At 43.0% G+C, this 19,134-nt stretch overlaps 1 protein-coding gene across 3 annotated transcripts in view; it reads right to left on the reverse strand.

Moving 5' to 3' along the window:
- Window positions 1–19,134, reverse strand: part of PDLIM3 (PDZ and LIM domain 3) — a 65,943-nt gene that overhangs the window by 35,060 nt on the left and 11,749 nt on the right. For all 3 annotated transcript variants that reach the window (XM_069199760.1, XM_069199743.1, XM_069199753.1), the window contains exon 2: window positions 4,912–5,063. In XM_069199760.1, the coding sequence (XP_069055861.1) occupies window positions 4,912–5,063 (152 nt within the window). The remainder of the gene's footprint in view (window positions 1–4,911; window positions 5,064–19,134) is intronic.

Here is a 19,134-nt window from a genome sequence, read left to right on the forward strand (position 1 = left end):
TCTTTGAGAATGGACTTGGATGTTTCAGCCTTTGACTTATCAAGTGGGTCTTTCTCATCAAATGCTGCTTTGTCGTCATTTTTAGGAGGCTGAATAATTAACTTTTCTTTGCATGCCCAACACACCGGTGTGCATGGTAAGATATTTAGGGGACTATGAAGAAGAAACCTTCACCTCCAGACCTGCATGTTGTGAGAAAACATTACTGATTGCAGAGGCCCCCTGACTTTTTACCCCCATTTTTCCCTTTTTGCTATTGTTTTCCTGCCTCTGATGGTGCCCTGGGTACTGCTAACCAGTCTCAGGGCATGTGTTCTGTATAAAATGACTATGCAAATTGTGCTAATTTTAATTGGCTAAGACAACCTACCTATAAGTCCCTAGGCTAGGGACCCCAGTATAGGTGGTGCACCCATAGATGCACTGCTGAGGAGCCCACTGTCATTTTGAAGGCATGCCTGCCTTGCTGGCTGCTTTTAAAGTAGTTACATGCAAATTTGACTTTGGAATTAAAAGTACTTCCAAAGTCTTAAACTGTCTTATTTTTACACATAAACTATGTGCCCCTAGGGCTGGGTGCCATGTAACTATAGGCAGGGACCTTATAAAAATAGTTTTATAAGCCCTAGTGAGGTAAAACAGCCACATATGTTTTTCCCTCGTTGTAGTGAATGGCCTCCATAAGCTAGAATGGGGAGACTTTATTTTAATTTATAAAGTCCCCTTAAGTGTCCGATACATTAAGTTTGGTATCAAATTAATTGTTATAATAAATCCCACAATTTACAATTGTTGGATTTAATATAACTTGTTCAGGTAAAGAGTTCTAAACTTTACCTAGAAAGTTGCCAACTTCAGCCCTGAAGTGTTTTGCTGCTCTGATTGGCCAGGCTGCCATGATGAGGTGTGAAGTGGCCTGGGCTCAACACAGAGATGTCCCCGGGGGACGAGATCTTCCCTCAGCAGATGGGAAAGCAGAAAGGGGGAGGGCTGCCAAACTGGTCTTCAAAGGCAGGGAAAGACATTTGGGGCAACTCTGCACCTCCCTCACATCCTGCAAACCCAGACAATTAGGTGCCTCCCTGATTAGATTAGAAAAGGGCAGGAGAAGGATGTGTTTAAGATTTTTAGCGACACCAGTGGGTGGGCTCGGCCAGATGTAACTTCCAAAAATCACTTTTAGCCATGATGGATTTTTGAGGAATGTTCGTCCCTGGGATTGATTTTTGACACACTTCTCAGGAAGTGGTCATCACAGGGGGAAGGACCTTGCACCTGATTGGAGAACCAGGACCCCCTTGTTTTTCACCCAGGAGCAAGGACAAATATGGCAGAGCTGCACCCACACCTCAGTTTTCTACCAGATCCCAACAAGGAAGAGCGTCAGAAGGACAGCCCTGCTGGACCCCTGACCTCCATGTGGACACTGCACTCTGAAGGACTGCACCAGCGGCACACTTGGGCTTTACCACTAAAAGGACTTTGGCTGTCTTCTACTGCTTCAAGAAGGGACTCCCTGTTTGCTACAGGTACAAAGGACCTGTCCAGAGTCCCCTGCATCAAGTCCTGCAAGCAGAGACCAGCTGACCAGCGTCCAGTGGCCATTTGAGGATTCTGTTCAGGTGCATTCTGGGAATTGTAGTCCCAACTCCCAAAGAGCAACTCAGAGCTTCTAGAATCAAGTTGTGGTCAGGTTAAGGACCCCAAAAGGACCTCTAGAAGAAGATCCAGAAGTTTGGAGATGTTTGGAACAACTCCATAAGTAGAAGAGGTGCATTGTGGGAGTTGTAGTCCCAGGCGGCAAGAGGCAAACCAGAGCCTCTGAACCCTTGGCTGGTGCTTTGGACCACTTTCCTGAATCAAGAAACAATTCTGAAAGTAAGTGTGACACAGTGTTACTTCATAGGTGGCCTGAACTCTGGACTTAGTCCCTTTCCAGTGTGACCTTTTTTAATCCTTTGAGCGCTAGTTGCTCCTATGCGCTAGAAAACATTTATTCTTCAAAAATTCATAGCTCCGGTTCCCCTTACCCGATTTTATTTGTGTTGGTGTCATTTTAAAGATAAGAATATAATCTATTTTTATAAATTGGTGTTGGATTTCTATTGTGTTTTGTGTTTTACTTATTTACTGTTTTGTGATTTTTAAATGCTTTACACACTTGTCTCCTAAGTAAAGCCTTGTCGCTCGTTGCCAAGCTACCAAGGGTTGAGCTGAGTTTAATTTATTAGACCTAACTGGACCTAAGTGGAGGTTAGTGGCCTATTGCTAAGTGTAGGTACTTACCTGCCCTTACCAATAACCCATTTTCCAACAAATGTGTTGGTCAACTTTTATGTGAGTCAAATGTCTTTTAGGCCCTGTGACTTCTACAAGAGACGAAGGTGGTTGGGTTCGGTGAAACAAAAGAAGGTGGGAGTTGCTCGAAGTTCGACCTGTGGTCACTCAACAAGATGGGCCTCATGAGGAAGAATAGGTGATATTAGGAAAGCAAGGGGTTGACAAATCCTATCTATATTTTCCACTTTACACCCATACACCAGTAAATCATAGGTTTTGCCATGCAGCTCAGGGGCATTAAACACCTTCTGCCCTTCATCACTTGCCTATCAAGTGTCACTATAATTAATACTGAACTATGTAATTGAAGAATTATAATTGTTGCTGACCTGAAGGATTTGAATCTACCTATGCCACACAAAAGTGCCCTATGAAACAGAGGTTGAGCATACTTGCAGTGTATGAAAGTGCCCTTGGACACTATCTAGATGACATTGCATATATCACTGCTCTGTGGAAGGTGGACGGGATTTCCCATGTGCTCAGGAATCTGGTATTAGAAATGCATTTGCATACCGTTGAGTGTGATACTAGAGCACAGCCACGGTTATGATTAACCATACCCATTTAAGAGTCGGCTGGAGGATACTGACAAAGGATGGTGCAGTCTCTTACTGATTCTACCTTACTGTAATCCTCCATTACTCCTCAAACTCCTATCATTTGCAGGCATCCTTGGAATACTGCCAAGATGTGCTGCTATTGTCACACTGTGATGCTTCGAGTAATGGAACACAGCTAGTTAGGGCAGGAGGCCAGCATCCCCTCAGGCCCTCCTTGCCTTCTGCCAATGCTCCACAGAAGACTCAGTGATGCAGACTCCAGTCCAAATAGTGGTAGACATCATGCCCTTCATTCAGGAATCTTTATAGCAATGTGCATATTCTACAATGGGGAACACACGCAGAGATAAGGGGTGTTATCATATTTGCATGGAGAATTATAGAGAAGTGGTCCTCTGACACAGAGATCGGTCATTCAACAGCTATTTTAACTACATGTACAACGTACGCTCCCTTGTTTAGACTATTTGCATCTCAAGATTAGTTTGACTATGGGTCCCAGCAATTCTAGGGAAGGGAAACTAACAGGGAGTACATGTTTTGAAGTTTACCACGAGGAAATTGGTGTTTCTGCTTAGATTTCCACGTTTTCTTATAGAGTTTCATAGGGAGATTGAGGCACTATTGGCACTCAAAATCCTTATGTGAAAAACCAGCATTTACCATTCCAGCAGGCCCTGTAACTCCAGTTACTTGGCTCATTGGTATGTTTGGCCCACTCCTAATCAAGGATTTCATAGGTTTGTTTTGGCACAATTACTGCCTGCAATTTGACTTTGCAGTTATATTAACAGGGTGATTTATCGAGACTCTGGGGGCGGGTCCTTCATAGCTTTTATGCCTTCTATTTCACATCATGTGATGTCTGCTTTGCTAGTGTTCCGACTCGAAAGAGGATTCTCTTCATACCTGTTATACCTCTTGAGGTGCTCGTTGTTTGCTGTTCAGCTTCTTTGCTCTCAGCTCTCCGGAATTAGTATATTTTTACTGTTTTTTGCAGCAATGTTGGAATCTAATCCGATAAGTCCAGAGGTGCCAGTAACAGCAGTTACCAGCCCAATTGGACTGCGTGTGTCATCTGGAGAATGTCTGATGAAAGCAGCCAAAATCTCTGTGTGAAAATCTGCGTGGAAACATGCAAGAATCAATGTGGCAACGCGGATCCCTGCGCTCCATTCTCCAAAAGTATGCAATGCCAGGAGTGGCTCGTGGGAAGTTGAAGGGGGGGGGGGGCACAGCCTGCAGGGAGGGGGTGGGGGGTAATTAAATATAATTAAAAATTAAATTTAAAAAAACACTTACCTCAACGCCACGCGCCGCTCTGCTCCTGCTTCTCCTTCTCCTTGCTGCAAGCACAGGCTCCCACAGGCTAAAGCAGCGTCAGGATTGGCTGGGAGCGCCTAGCCAGGGTGCTCCCAGGCAGACTGGGAGCCTGTGCAGGCTCTCTCCAGCCCAGCAACCGTGTTGCTGGGCTGCAGAGAGTCTACAGCGCATTTGTGTTTGGCCGGCCCGAGACAGCCAGCCAAACACACTCCCCATCAGTGCACGTCACCCCAGTGGCCCCGCCTCTTTTACCAAACAAAAATAATGAACACCGTTTTTTATTGTTGTTTGGTAAAAGTTTTGCAGTTGTCGCTGCCGGCGGGGATGGTGGGGTGATGCTCCTCCGGCCCCACGGAGGAGCCACCCCTGTGTAATGCGGAGTATTTAGTTCCAACAGTGGGGGTTTGGGGAGGGCAGTTTGGGGGAGAGGGGTTGGAGCTGGAATTGGGGTGGTCGAATATTGAGCCGAAGTGCATCCCAACTGGTAATCAGCCCCTATGTCTTTAACAACCTCGATTTTTCTCCCAAACTCGATTGTGGCATTTTAGCAACCTAAAAGTGGATTGCTTCTTTACACATCAAGCCCTGTTTTCAAAGAAAAAGCAACGCTTTGCTTTTCTTCCGGCTTGAGAAAGATTGTGGTTGTGGTTCTGAAAGGCAGATAACAGATAACACAAAACGTTACCTCTCAATCTTGAGAGAAAGCTGGCTAGTCGCTGCTTTTATTCTGTCCTGTGCTTCCGCGTGTGTCATGTTAGCTGTATTAAAGCCATCGATGGAGAGGATGACGTCACCTGGGCACAGGTTCGCTGCAGAGGACTTGCTCCCTGGAGTAATCTGAAAGAAATAATTATATCATTTAAATAGGAGGTGTAAAAGATAATGCAATCCTTATTTATTGCGCATGTACACAGTACAGATGAATGTACCACATCTTCTTTAGCTCCATCAATATCAAATGTGTTTATTTACTTTCACATTTTAGACAAAAGACGTGCACATGATATCCCATGACTTTCTAAAGAGTTGGGAAAAGTGCATTCGAAAGAGTGAGAAAAAGCTATGAAAGCATAATTCCTGAATTAAAGGCAGGTGCCATTACTTTAACACACTGCCATTGAAAATAATGCTGACAGGGACTTAAAATAACATCCCAGAGGAAATAGTATTAAATAAATGAAACTATTTTCATGATGAAATTGGAACACCGCTTGCCCTCCGCGCATGGTGCATGATGGCGTCCAGGCAACACCAATGAGGTCAAACAAGTATTGCTCCCCAAGCAAAGGCTGCTGGCACTTCAAGAGGGTGTTATTCACCACATTTCTTATTGTTTTTTATTGTGGTGTGCAGAAAATGGGTCACGCTTTTTGGCAGGACACCTTTTTCAAACCCAGAAATGGTTCTGTTCAAACCACCTCCTTTATAAATACAAAACATAGAAATAAACAAAGGGCTTGTATTGAAATAAAACAAATGTATGCACAATAACAATTTTAAATCACACATCTTGTTGACAGGGGGGCAGTCCAACCTTGAGCGTCAAGTATGTATGTATGGTTTGTATGATATTGCACTATGGATTGTGCTCTCCTGCCTATTACAACAAATGGATAGCGAGAGTTAGAACAGGAGATGAAGGGAGCGGGGTAGTTTAAGGATGCTGTGGTACACTGCAACAAGGAAACACGAAGTACCAGTGGCCAAAGTCAAGCATAATAAACTGATTCATAAAGATTCAACAAAATTATGTTCCCTACTATCACTTTTCAGACCAAGAAGAAAGAGTATAAATAATACATTCTAGCTTAAGTGGGCTACTTTACTATTTCGAAGATCAAATACTCAAGAATGTCTGTAGATACAGTGGCAAACTGCATCACATTAGACTTCAAATATCAACAATTTGTATTTTCAGACAATGGAATCATTTAAAAAAAAAATCTTTTTCTCGAGTTTCCTGATTAGGAAAAGTGCAAACATCAAACAACCAAACAGTAATAAAATACAACAGGCATAGGTCGGCAATGGTAATTAGAAGTTTCAGGTTTATTGGAAGTACAATACATTTGTGTTTTTTTTTAAAGGCACTGACAATTCCGCAAGTCCACAATCTATTCACACACATTTTTGGTATCGTCCCAATCATTTTCACCCCCTTTATGGGCTTTCCAAGAACACCACCATTTCTTGGGGCATCCTCTGCGGAGGTATATAGTTTTTTCAGTAAGCATACGCCAGTCCATCTAATTTTGCCAGCCCTGTAAATTTGGCGGTTCTGCCACTCCCCATTTCTGGGTTATGTTCCTCTTAGCTACTCTGAGGTCAAGGGACAACCACAGTTTGCTATATTGAAGTGGTGGGTCGTTGTCCCACATATTGAGCATGCAACATTTGACTGTGTCCAGCATAGTGTATCCCGTCACTGTGTGCATCGTGTCCCTGATAGATGGCCAGTAAGGTTTTATTCGTGGACAACTCCAGATCATGTGAAGTAACAATCCCCCTTTACTCACCACCCCGCAAGCAGGCCGTTGTTGGGCAACTAACTATGGTGGTAGAATAGTGCGGGAGTAGTAGGAGTGATGTAGTGTGTATAGCTGAATCAGCCTGAAGCCAGATTTAATTGTGATTTCTCTAGGTGCCCCTAGGTTCTCCTCTCATTCATCTTCATCGAATTGTCCCACATCTGTCTCCCATTTGGCTATAAGAGCCTGCATAGCGGCAGGGGCATTATTTAACAATATTATTATTGATTAAAGAAATGGCTATCTTGCATAGTCATTCTGACAGGACACATTCCTCTAGTGGAGATGATTCTTTGAAGGTCGTATTTCTGGGTATGTGTCAGGCAAGAGCATGTTGGAGCTGGATGTTTGATCTGGATATATTTATAGCTTTGTGTAGGTGCTAGTTGGTATTGGTTGGTCTGTTCAGTCAAGTCCAGTAGTTCGTCTCCCTGCCATACTTCACCTGGCTTGGTAATACCTATCAATTTCCATTTTGTGAAGCCCAGTAGTTTGCCCACCTCCGATAGTAGGTTGTTGGACCATACAGGGGTCATGTCCGTTAGGTGACCCTTCCAGCCCAAAAATGGGATGGCGTGCCTCCATATTTGGGTGACTGTCATGGTGTGAACAGGGAGCGTGCGAGCTAGTTTGGTCCTATATAGCGCCCCCCTCATAGCCCTCTCTACCCCCACGTGAGTCTTTTTAAATGTATTGCTGGTTCATCCCAGGGTGAAAAGGCCCAGTCATTGACTAACGTCAACTGAGTGGCCCAGTAGTAATTGCGCATATCGGGTAGGCCAAATCCTCCACCATATACTCCCCTGGTTAGTTTCTGGTGGGAGATACGGGGTGGGCTATTGCCCCAGAGTAAAAGTCGAGTAAAAGTTATCTTTGGGCACTAGCTATGGGGTGTTTTGAAGCATGTATTTCATGCATGGCAGGGTCATAATTTTAAACATAACCGCTTGTCCCAGACGGGAGAGCGGTGAAGTCCTCCAGTGCTGTACATCTGCATCAAAATGTTCCAGGGTGCGTTTGAGGTTATTCTTATAAGACACGAGGGACTTTTTGTTACATAAAGGCTGAGGTATTTAAATCCTTCATCTACCATGGACATAGGTATCTTGCCCCATACGACTGGTTGAGGCCCCATGTTGAGGTGTATGAGTGATTTCTGCAAGTTAATCATGTATCCTGAAAAGGTGCCAAAGATGCAGAGGATTTGCATTAGCCTGGGGATAATAAATGTGGGGGAATGTGGGGGAATAAAATATCATCTATATATATGGATATGCGCTCCTCCCATGTCTCCCTCCAAGTGATACCCTGTATCATGTATCACCCCTGATCCAGAGTGCCAGGGGCTCTAGAGGTAGGGCTAATATCAGTGGGGAGAGTGGGCATCCCTGTTGCATCCTTCTGTGTAGTTCAAATGTGTGTGAAGGCACCCTGTTCACCCTCACTCGTGCCGCCGACCCCTGATATAGAAGACAGATCCAGCCCAGGAAAGCAGGGCCAAATCCAAAGCGTTCCATATAGTCCCATTCAAGAATGTTGAAGGCCATGGAGGAGTCCATTGACAGGACCATCACGGATATAATATTATCTTGAGTACAGACCATTACCCCAAAGAGCCTTCTAAGATTGTCTGGTGCCTCCGTTGGGCACAAAGCCTGCTTGATCCAGGTAGACCAGAGTGGTTATGACCTTTAAGTCTGGTCAATAGTAATTTAGCGAGAACTTTGGCCTCAACATTTCGGAGGGATATGGGTTTATACAACCCCCATTGGTCCAGGGGTTGTCTTTATGGATCAAGACGATGGTGGCCTGACGCTGATCCAGACAATGGAATCTGTAAGCATATGTCAATTTGTTTGCAAGGGTAGAAGAAACAAAAGAGAAAAAAGAATGAAAAAATAAATAATAATAAATGCAGTTAAAAAAGAAAAATGTAGTAAGACAGACTGAGAAAAGATATATATGGCTTAATACTTATACAATTTAATTCATATTTAATGTAATGAGTTAATATGCTGTAACATTTTATTTTAATAGTTCTAGGTTTATAATAAATAATTGTACATGTCTATTTTATGTTAAAATATTTTTTATATTTTTATAAAGAATAATAAACTTTAATATATCCCCTGCATTTTCCCACAGGTAGATCTCCATCTTATTAGAGGAGCTCTTCATCTATGTGCGCAAAGTTACCAGTAGTACTCATAAATACTGTTGAAGGAGACTCCACCAGTGGATGGAGATATGTAAATCTACCCTTTGGTGTAAAACTACACTTGGGAATGGTGAGTAGCAAAATAAAAGTGTTAATTTATATCTAGGTGCAGTAATAGATTTACTAGTGAGTAGGTCTACATATATACATGTACTCTTGTGAATCAGGCCATAAGTGTACAACTCATGATTCCCAAAATGCAGGTTGCAGTTTTCAAGCCCTTTGCAGATTTCTAGCCTTTTCACGTATTAATTCTACCCATTCCAAACACATTTGTCAATCACACTGCACTTGTTTTGCTTCTTTCTCACTTCAGTGGTTTATTGTCCATATACACAACTACCTGCAGGCTTCCATAATTGCACCCACTCATTTACCTCTCCATCTTCTAATCATCAACATGAATGGATTGAACCACCACAGCATTGTTTTGAATAATGTCTTCCACTGTGGCCTGTTTCATCTGGCTAAATGCAGGGTTGCATTCACAATTCTGTCTTCCTTTTCCACTAAACTGGTAGCCTTTGGCCTATAGACTGCATCAGATTTATGTTCAATTTGCTCATCGGTTAAATACTCCTAATCCCAGAAGCATATTTGATATGGGTTATTTGTTGCTAAATCCATTGTCAATGTCTCACTCTTAAATGACCTATCCAAAATGTCTATCTTTGTAGAAACCTTCCGTGCAAACTCCATATCTAATCATGTTGTCATATTACACTAATGCATTCACTTAATGGCTACTCTCTCCAAACTTGGAAATGCCTCACAATGTCTAAAGCATGTTAGAACCAAGGTTTATCTGTAAACTGCACTCTTTTTGTTCTGCCTCTTTCAGAGCTCTACAGGAAAACGAAATCCCAACATCCTTCCTCTTCCTTACTTAGCTTAATACTACACCTCTTCCATGTTTACTTGCATTAGTAGTTAAACAGGAACCTTATGATCAAGCATGTGTCATGGAGGTGCCCTTTCCATTTACATCTGTTGTCAAAAGCCACTTGGTAACTGTCATAGCACACAAATGTGCATTCCTTTCTTCATCAATTCTGAGGACTTAAGGCTTTTCAGCAAAAAGACTAAAACATTTATGTCACTCAATTGGTCCAGAGTAATAATTAATTTAAATCTTACATTGGGTAACATTCCTTTCATCATCTTGTAGACCGGTTTCACTGAGAAATGCTGTTTCAAAATGGTGCGCTGTATAAATGTTATCTTCTTGAATTGTAACAGAAATTGATAACGCTTGTTTGCATATTCACATCTTTACAGCTGTTCAAGTGGCACATGTACCCTTGTGGCCCTTTGATTCTAGGATATAATCCAGATCACAATGTACAGCCCTCATCCAGCGAAAGATCTTAGGCATGGCCCTCTCAAACACTACAGTGACAGATGTCAGTCCGGATGTACTGCTCCTATACTGGTTTGTCCCCCTGAATGGTGTAGTAAAGTTCATGACCAATATTTCACTTGTACTCAGCAGGGGTATTGTTCAGCCTACAGTTTAACATTCAAATCGCCGACACCTGTGTGCATTCTCCTTGAGCCATATAGTTTGATGTAGCAAGGTGGCAGTATTATGGGGTATGAGTGGGGAGTCTTACTATGTAATACTAACATGTCACCCAGAGGTGGACCTTAGGTTCACACTACTAAACCTTAGCTCAGTCCTGGTAGTGTGGCCAAGAGCAGTCAGGCTTGTTAGAGGAACATCTGTAAAGCATTTCACAACACCCACATGGATGATAAGTAAATGACACAACTCAAAATACATTTGACACCAATTTAGAAAATTAAAGCTGATTTTTACCTTCATTTAGACCCCAAAACATGTATTTTATCTTACAGACAACCAGAGTTCTGAATTTTCAAAGCATTGAAAAATAGAGTACTTGTATTGGTCAAATGACTCCCATCGAAATCAATGGGGAAAATCAGTGTGCAATTGATCACTTGTAGGATGAGCTCCAGGTAACCCACTTTGAGTTAAGGTCATGCGGGTCCCTAGACCATGCTTCAACAGTCAGTTTCTAGTTACCTTGCCCAGGGAGACCGGGTGCAGAGGTGCTGTTGCTGTCCTCGGTGCTGACGGGATCCGCGGGCACAGTCAAAATGCAGAACTTGACAAAAGTACGCTTTGGGGTGGGCTCACACTCTACCCTTGGAAAGTAGAAGCCTTTACGGTCCTACGACCTGAATTCCACAGCTGGAACTTCGCCACCATGTCCGGCATCTCCGTGTGCAGAGGTGGGCATGCAGCTGTCAATCACGGGGACTGGTCATGCCAAAGATGCTTTGCTGCTCCTCTCAAAGTCACCTCTTTCAGGATGCAGATTCTTTGGAGTGGGGTCATTGCTGACATCAGTCACTATGCTGATGAACTACTCCGGAGTCGGTGATGTCCGAGAAGCTGTTGGTTACCGGGTTGGGGACAGACAAGCCTTGGCAGCGGCAAAAGCAGTCCACAGGTACTTTATAGGCTGGAGCTTGTCTGAAAGGGGGTAGTAGCTCAAAGGTTGGTGACAGCCTCACTACCACTCCCGGGGTTCAGGTCACTTTCTTTGGACTCACTTGCGAGAGGCCCGGCGGGTTGTACTTCTAGGGACGCAGCACAACAATTCTTCTGCGGGTTGCAGGTGACTGCTACCAACAGTCAAGGAAGTCTTATTTAGCTTCTGGCATCCACTGGAGTACCTTTTGCTGGGAGCAACGAGCTTTCACTACACGCACATGTCGCTCACACAGTTCCAGTATATGGTCTCCTCAGGGCATGTAAGTGTCCTCTCTTTGCGTTGCGGTAGAGTCCAAAGTCCTGTTGTCGGTGATGGCATCTTCCTTGTGCCTCTTCTTGGTTTTAAAGTCAGAACTGAGGTTCTTGTGCCAGAGGAGCCCCTCAAATCCTGGTTTAAGAGGCGCTAAGGGTTTGAGGGGCAGTGGCCAATGGGCTACTTGTCCCTGTGGCTAGTCTGCCTCTGAAGTGACGACTTGCTGTGAGACTGTTTTACTTTTCTAAGGTTTCCAACATGGCAGAACCTTTCCTCAGCTGCACAGACCTCCTAGCCCACACTAAAGTTGTGGCTAGCCTTTTGGAGGTGTACGCCTCCTGAATAGCTAATTTTCCAACCTGCCGGCTTGGTCAGACAGGAAGGGCTTGTCGTTGAGTGGGGGGACAAGAGATTACACATCAAGTGCGGTGAAGCCTTTGAGGCTCACCACACTGATTACTTTAAACACAGTTTTCCTTGGAGGGAGGAGGTGTGACCTCCTTCCTGCCCATGTCCATTGCCTCCATCCTGGGGGAAGTATTAGCACAACCAGCAGGAGGACAGACTCTTGTCTTGGTGGCAAATGGCTCAGGACAGCCTGTCAAGGCAAGAGAAACCCATATTGTGGTGGGCATCCTCTAAGGATGCCACCAGGGTACATGTTAGCTAATCCTGGGCATGAGAATTGTGCTCATGGTTAAAAAGCACAGTGTTTGATACCAAACACAGGGGAATCCAGCTGGGCCAACATGGAGATGGACATCTGGGGACTGCCTGGGTGCCAGCCCATGTTATCCTAGGGGCTGCTGATCACTTATGATAGCATTATGTTTTAAATGCTATCACAGGTCATATATGCTTGTGCAAATATGTCCACGCTCATAACACAGTGCACCCTGCCTCCTGGGCTTTAGGAAGCTTGCCTTAAGTGGTGACTGATCTGTATTGTAGGCAGTGAAAGGACTCTGTCTTCCCTTGGTGTGGGCAGAGTCAAACTTGAGCAGACAGGCTGCTCGTGCTGGCTGACATGGCAGCTCTGCAGGCTTTACTTTTACTCGGGCCAAGCAGGGTGGCATAATCAGTGCTGCAGGCCTTGTGACCTCTTAACCATCCCTGCCCTGGGTACCACTGGTACCAATTACTAGGACCTTACAGGGGTGGCAAAGTCCTTGCCAATTGGGTTTACAAATTCACAGTACCTTTATAGGGGAATGAGCACTAGCACTGGGACCTGGTTAGCAGGTCCCAATGCACTATCAGGGTCAAAAAACAACATCTAGCAGTATGAATAGGGGCAAAATGTATGGGGGGCATCTGCAAAGAAGCCCAGTTTACTACATTTGTGTAGCATGATATTTATCACTAACCACTGGGAAACCTTAATGGATTTGCTGTCAGCATCAATAAACATTTAACAATATATTCCTGAAGCTACATCAAGCGAAAAAATGCCCTCACCTCACGCCTCCATTTATGATTGTACTTGCTAGAAAGTATAATAATGTGTCATGCTCCTCAATAACTCTAAACTCTTACACATATGCCTCATGCCTCACACTTGACACTAGGGCCCTTTCATTTTACCCCACTACGTTGTTCTGTCTTGATAGAATTTTTCTTACTACTGAAATAAAGCACCAGAATGGCAGTCTCACCCTCCTTTTCATATAATTCTTACACCTTACGCCTTGAAATGATTTGCAAACCCATAAGCAAAATGAGCCTTTGTCTAACAAAACTGACATTCTCATGTAGCAGCTAAGCATTCTTGCATCCACCATATGACTTGGCTTTAAGAGCCTGAGCATGAGCTGAGCTCACAAGATATTTTGGTTGTAAGTAGTGCAATAGAAGTTGTTTCACTGCAGAAATAACAGTTTTAAAATTTGAAAAGGTGCATTTCTTTGCAATGGGGGGGCTGTTTCACTTTAGGACACGAGTTTGTATCAACACATTGAGGGTCATTTGTTAGAACTGATACTTTCTAAAGATGCACTTAAAAACATTCATGACCCCAGCCCTCCCTGCAATGATGATAATGTATTTAGTGAACCAAAAGGAGGTCTGGTATCTGCTGACCCCCTGCATGTAGCTGGGGGCGCTTAATAAAGATGGAGCAACAGTATAGCCTAAATCATGTGCAGCAAAGAACTTTGTACCCTGCATATGCTGCCCTAATCATTTAAATGTGCTGTCAAATGTGATGATGAAGGAAAAGGAGGCACAGTAGAATAAAATAATTATCTAGGGTCACGTGATGTGGTCAAGTGAGATCAGGAAGCCGGGATTGATCCCAGGTTTCCTGATTTCAATCTGTGCAATTCAGACGCTGAACTTTCGTGACGGAGATTGCACAGTGCCCGGGCAGCATTCAGATGGCTGTGTAGCTCATCACTAGCTCCCCATCTATATAAAGACCTTGATGGCGCGAGGCTGGGCAGAGCTTTTGCAGCAGGATGGGTGGAGGATGGCACGGCAGGTTTGTACAATGAGGTTGGTAGTGTTGGTGCTACATGTGCATCAATGCTATCAGTATTACAGAAGGGGACACGTGTGTGCAGGGCAGACAGGAGCCACTTGAAGGTTCTGCTTATTTTGTGCTGTTTGTACCAGCAGTATGGATATAACTGATGGAGACAATTGTACATCTGTGCTAATAGCACCTCTGTATCTAATGGACCATAACTAAACCAGTAAACTTCTTAAGGAAATAGATCCTATGGATAAAACCTGAAAATCAAGGTACCCCCATTATGACTAAAGACTAACTGGGAAAATACTCCAGAGTTAGCAAACTTTAGATTATAATAGAAGTTTCATAAAGCACTATTAGTAGATCTATGATTATATTAACTTTGTAATTTTGTCAATTGCAATTTGTAATTGTTATATATGTGTATGCCATTTTTTTGTTCCTGTACTATTGGATTAACTACAAACAACTGCCTGCCTGAATACAAACATTTTGCTGTATCAATTCCACTTAGCCATATTTACTTATATTTTGCAAAGACTGATAGAATATGTTTAGAAACACCACTGTTAGAGAAAGGGCTGTACTTGCATGTAACAGATTTTTATGCCAAAGTTATTCCATTATTTATTATTATTGTTGTTTGCTATTACACAACACTGAAAAAGCAAATGATTCTGCAAAACAGGTTTTTGCTCCCTGAAGTAAACCCCTTCTTTTTGATTGACTGCTTGCTTATACCAGTTTGATTTCAGAGACAGTATTATGTGTAAGGAACACTGTCCCTGTTTGCGCCTTGGTGCACCTTTCAAAAGGTGTGCCAGGTAAAAACAGGGCCAGTGCGCAGTATTAGAAAGAATGTTTTGCCCCAAGTGTTGCCCTCAGGTCAGCGGTGGGCTCACACTGCCCTTGGGGCAGAGCATTCAAGTAAAATACAGGGTGGCTGCTTTAAAGCAGCTCTGTGTTTCACAGTGCAGGCGGCATGCCACCTGCACTTCGATAAGGGGCAAGAGATCTCCTTGCAGGCAGGTAAAGTGAGCATCTGCACCTGCTTGTAGGGGAATTTTTAGGAGTCCATTATACCCATTTTCTCCTCTCCAGATGATTGCCTCTGCATCTGCAACCATAATACGGCAGGGTTGAAGAGGCAGAGTGGTTCCCTCCTTTGCAAGTGGCTACGCCCCAATGCAAATTAGGGAACGCCCTTTCATGATAGCGTTGGTGCTACATGTGCACTAGTGCTATCAGTATTACAGAAAAGGATGCATTAGCTTCTGCGGCCTGCTTCTATAATGCCATTGTGTCCCATGGGCTCTCAAAGCAGGTGCACACGCCCGTTGTGCTCCCTGGCACAATATATAATGGGGCCCCTGGTATTCTTCAGATGGAGATGCGCAGGGCAATTAAAAGTTAAATAAACTTTAACTATTATGATGTTGATTCAGTAAACCTGCTTGTAATCAGTAATGCTGTTTTATTAGCAGTGGATTGTTGCATCAGCTGGACCTTGAGTAAAATGTATACAGATCCTTAATATTTTTTTTAAACAAGATTTTTTTAACTAAATTTTTTCTTTATTTACAATGTACAATGTAGCCTTTTTGCTAAAAAAAAAAAAAAATACTTGCCACACTCCAGCTTCTCCTATCATTTCCCCTGGTTCTGGCATTGGCTACTTTGTCAAGCAACAATGTATCAGTGTGGCTTTGCTTTCTTCATCTGAGCATTATTCCCCTCTACCTTGTGATTGAAATAAAGTTAGATATCCATACCGGATACCCAGGGAAAATATAGAGGAAGTGACATTGTTTCCAAAATATCTCTAATGTAACCAAGTTATTAATGAAGAATTATGCAGAGTTATGAAAGAGAGGCTACCCTGAGATTGATTATCCCACAGCTATTTATCAAACAGATATAAATAAAGTAGACACCACTAATTATTTACTTACACTGTAAAATTAACAATATAAAAGAAATGGATACTGTGTTGTGTGCTGTCGCTTTTAATACTGGCATACAAAAAAGCAACACATCGGATCAACTAACGCAGTTGCTCTTGCATATGATTGGACCCTTCCACCTCTGCACCGGTCTGATGATTCTCAAACCCAAAGAGATTGCTTTACACAGATTTGGAACAACCCTCAGCCAAAGACAATGCAGCATTAGAGAGCGGCTATTCTTTAAAGAACACTCAGAGACCAAAGGGTTTTGTGTGCCTCGGCTCTTAAAGGGTACTCACAGCTCACCTTCTTCCATAAGAAGATAAAAGGTATTTGAAGAAAAAGTAAACCCTAAGAAACAACCCTCAATGGGACCCAACACTGTATGGACAGTGTTATGAATTGAGGGTTATATCTGAGATTGCATTAAATGAATTATTTGGCAAGGCCCTGAGGAAGTTTAATAGGCCATGAAATCCATGTTGGTGAATCATCTGGATCTTATTTGTGCAATAGGCAACTTATCCATGAAATCCCTGCAGTGCCTACAACAATTTCTTTAAAGACCAGGTATTCATTAACCTGTATGAAAATGCATAAATACTCTGTCCAGGCATGTCACAATTCTATTCACTCCATTCACTTACCTTTTCCTTGCTTGTTGCACACAGACCTTCAAAGACACTTCTTGGAAACCAGTCCATAGACCTCTCCAAAAAGCATCATCAAAACTTAAGTTCATGGGCAGTTGGAGACCCATGCAGTGGGCCATAGTATGCAGCACTCTGTGCAAGTGAGATAGGCACAACTGGGAAGAACACACCCAGGGTGATGCTGACATGGTAGGGCCCTCACAAGTGGTACTTAGCCCACCACACTTGGGGTGCAATGTCTATCATGAGTTGTGGCAGACCCAAATGCACTGCCTGGGAGTGAGTTCCTTGACAGTCAGGGATTGGAATCCGAAAAGCAGTTCACCAATTGTTGACAAACAGGCAATTCTATGAAACCAAGTACCGCTCATATACTCTAGTGGCTTACTGCAGAGGTTCCATAAGAGTAACCAAGACTTTATCCCCTGACGCAAACACACATTCGCCTGGGTAAAATCCAACCTAGTGGGCACGATACGTAAGTAAACTATATGCCCGGGCGAGGTTTATCGCTAAGAAAAAATATGTCCTCAAAAGCAGGCCAAACCGGAGCTCTAGAATGGCTCATTGACTGGTAACTCCATCATGGGTGGGTTTCAAAACCACAAATTGCATTTTATTTAGTAATAGCTTGTCACCAGATGAAGAAAGCGATAACACAGCTAAAAATGAATCAGATCTATTATAGTTAAGAATTACCTAACCGAAAGCAACTCCTCGGGCAGCTCCAAATGCCCCACAGCTCGACATTTAGATGAGTTTACCTTTTACAGCTCCGTCCCACTGCACTATCCATTCAACAAACATCTAAAAAAAAAACAGGCAGTAGCTCTTCTTAGAAGACTACACCTTGTCCCCTCTCCTTCTGAAAGGTTGTGGCAAACATCAACAGGGGACTGAATCTGTTAGTGATACCATGCCTCCAAAACCCCCAGAAAACAGAGCTACATGTAAATGGTCCTTAATGTGGAGTTCTTTGCTCTGGTAGTGGGCTGATGACCTGCTGGTTGGTGATGTGTACCTGATAGGCCGTTTTAAGGAAGCAGTTTTCTTACACCTAGAAATTGGGATTTTAGTAGCCAGTTGCAGTATATGACATATGGAGCCAGTGCTACCGTGGATTAAGCCTACAGGCTATCCGGGCATTCTGACAGCCATTACAATATCCTTTTTACTGTATACATTTCTTGAGCATTACGTCTTAACTCTGTTACATTTGGCTTCTTCATCCTATTACTAAAGTTTTCCTATGAGCTATTGTGTTGGATTGCTCCCAGACTCCAAGTGCTGCTAATGGCCGCAGCATAATGTTTAACCCGCCAGCTCATTACAGAGCTGCTGGTGAGCATCAACAAGTGGTGATGAGTGGAAGTGTGAAGGACCTGAAGGTGCAGGGTAAGCGATGAGTAGGTAATACGTTGATGCAAAGACCGCACAACATTACAGTGGGGTCACGTGACCAGACACTCAAGCAGAGTTTACTGGCAGGTCAGTGGTTTGGAACTGACCGCTGTAGCAAGGAGAGCCAACGCAGTCGAGATGTAATAGTATGACCGTGCAGGAGTGATTGTTGTAATAATTTGCATAGCAACAAAATGAATGTCGTCTTCTGGTCGCTTTAGAGCGCTAAGCAAAACACTCGCTTAGGATTGTCACACAGTAAGACACCAACATAGCTTTCAGTCAGCCAGTCACAGCTGGATTTAGTTTAGATTTTAAAAAAATTCTTTTACTCCACATAACAATCTAATCGCAGTACATCACATGTAACGAAATTAAGAAAAGTATAAAATAAATTAGAACATACTTGTGAATGAAATGCATCTAAATTGTCATCAATTACACAGTTGACACACCCAGATACTGTTTTGAACTATAATACAATGGCCGGAAAATAACAACGACAGGTTCGAGAGTTACTTGCTGATGGTTCATATTTTGCAAATCAGAAACATCATTTAAGCACCCACCCTTTCTCCCACTGAGATCGTGCAAGAATCCTAATTATATCGTTATCTTCTTGATTTTAGCAGAGTTGACAAACTAGTGAAGCGCACAGCTGGAGTTTAAAGCATCGGTAGTAAACTAAAGTTAGGCCTAAATTGTTTGAAGTTCTTACTCCTTGAGGTAGGCATTATTAACTTACTTAGAATTTCACAATGATATAAAAAGAAAATGTATACAAATGTGCAATTATTGATTTTCACAGGAAGAATGAGACATATCCTTCACTGGAGTCAAACTCCCCCATCACCCCGAGGCAATCCTAACGTGTATAGTCTAAGATAAAACCGTAAATGAGTGAGAATATTTTTA

The sequence above is a fragment of the Pleurodeles waltl genome, chromosome 1_2 (genome assembly GCF_031143425.1).
Source record: "Pleurodeles waltl isolate 20211129_DDA chromosome 1_2, aPleWal1.hap1.20221129, whole genome shotgun sequence".
NCBI lineage: Eukaryota > Metazoa > Chordata > Amphibia > Caudata > Salamandridae > Pleurodeles > Pleurodeles waltl.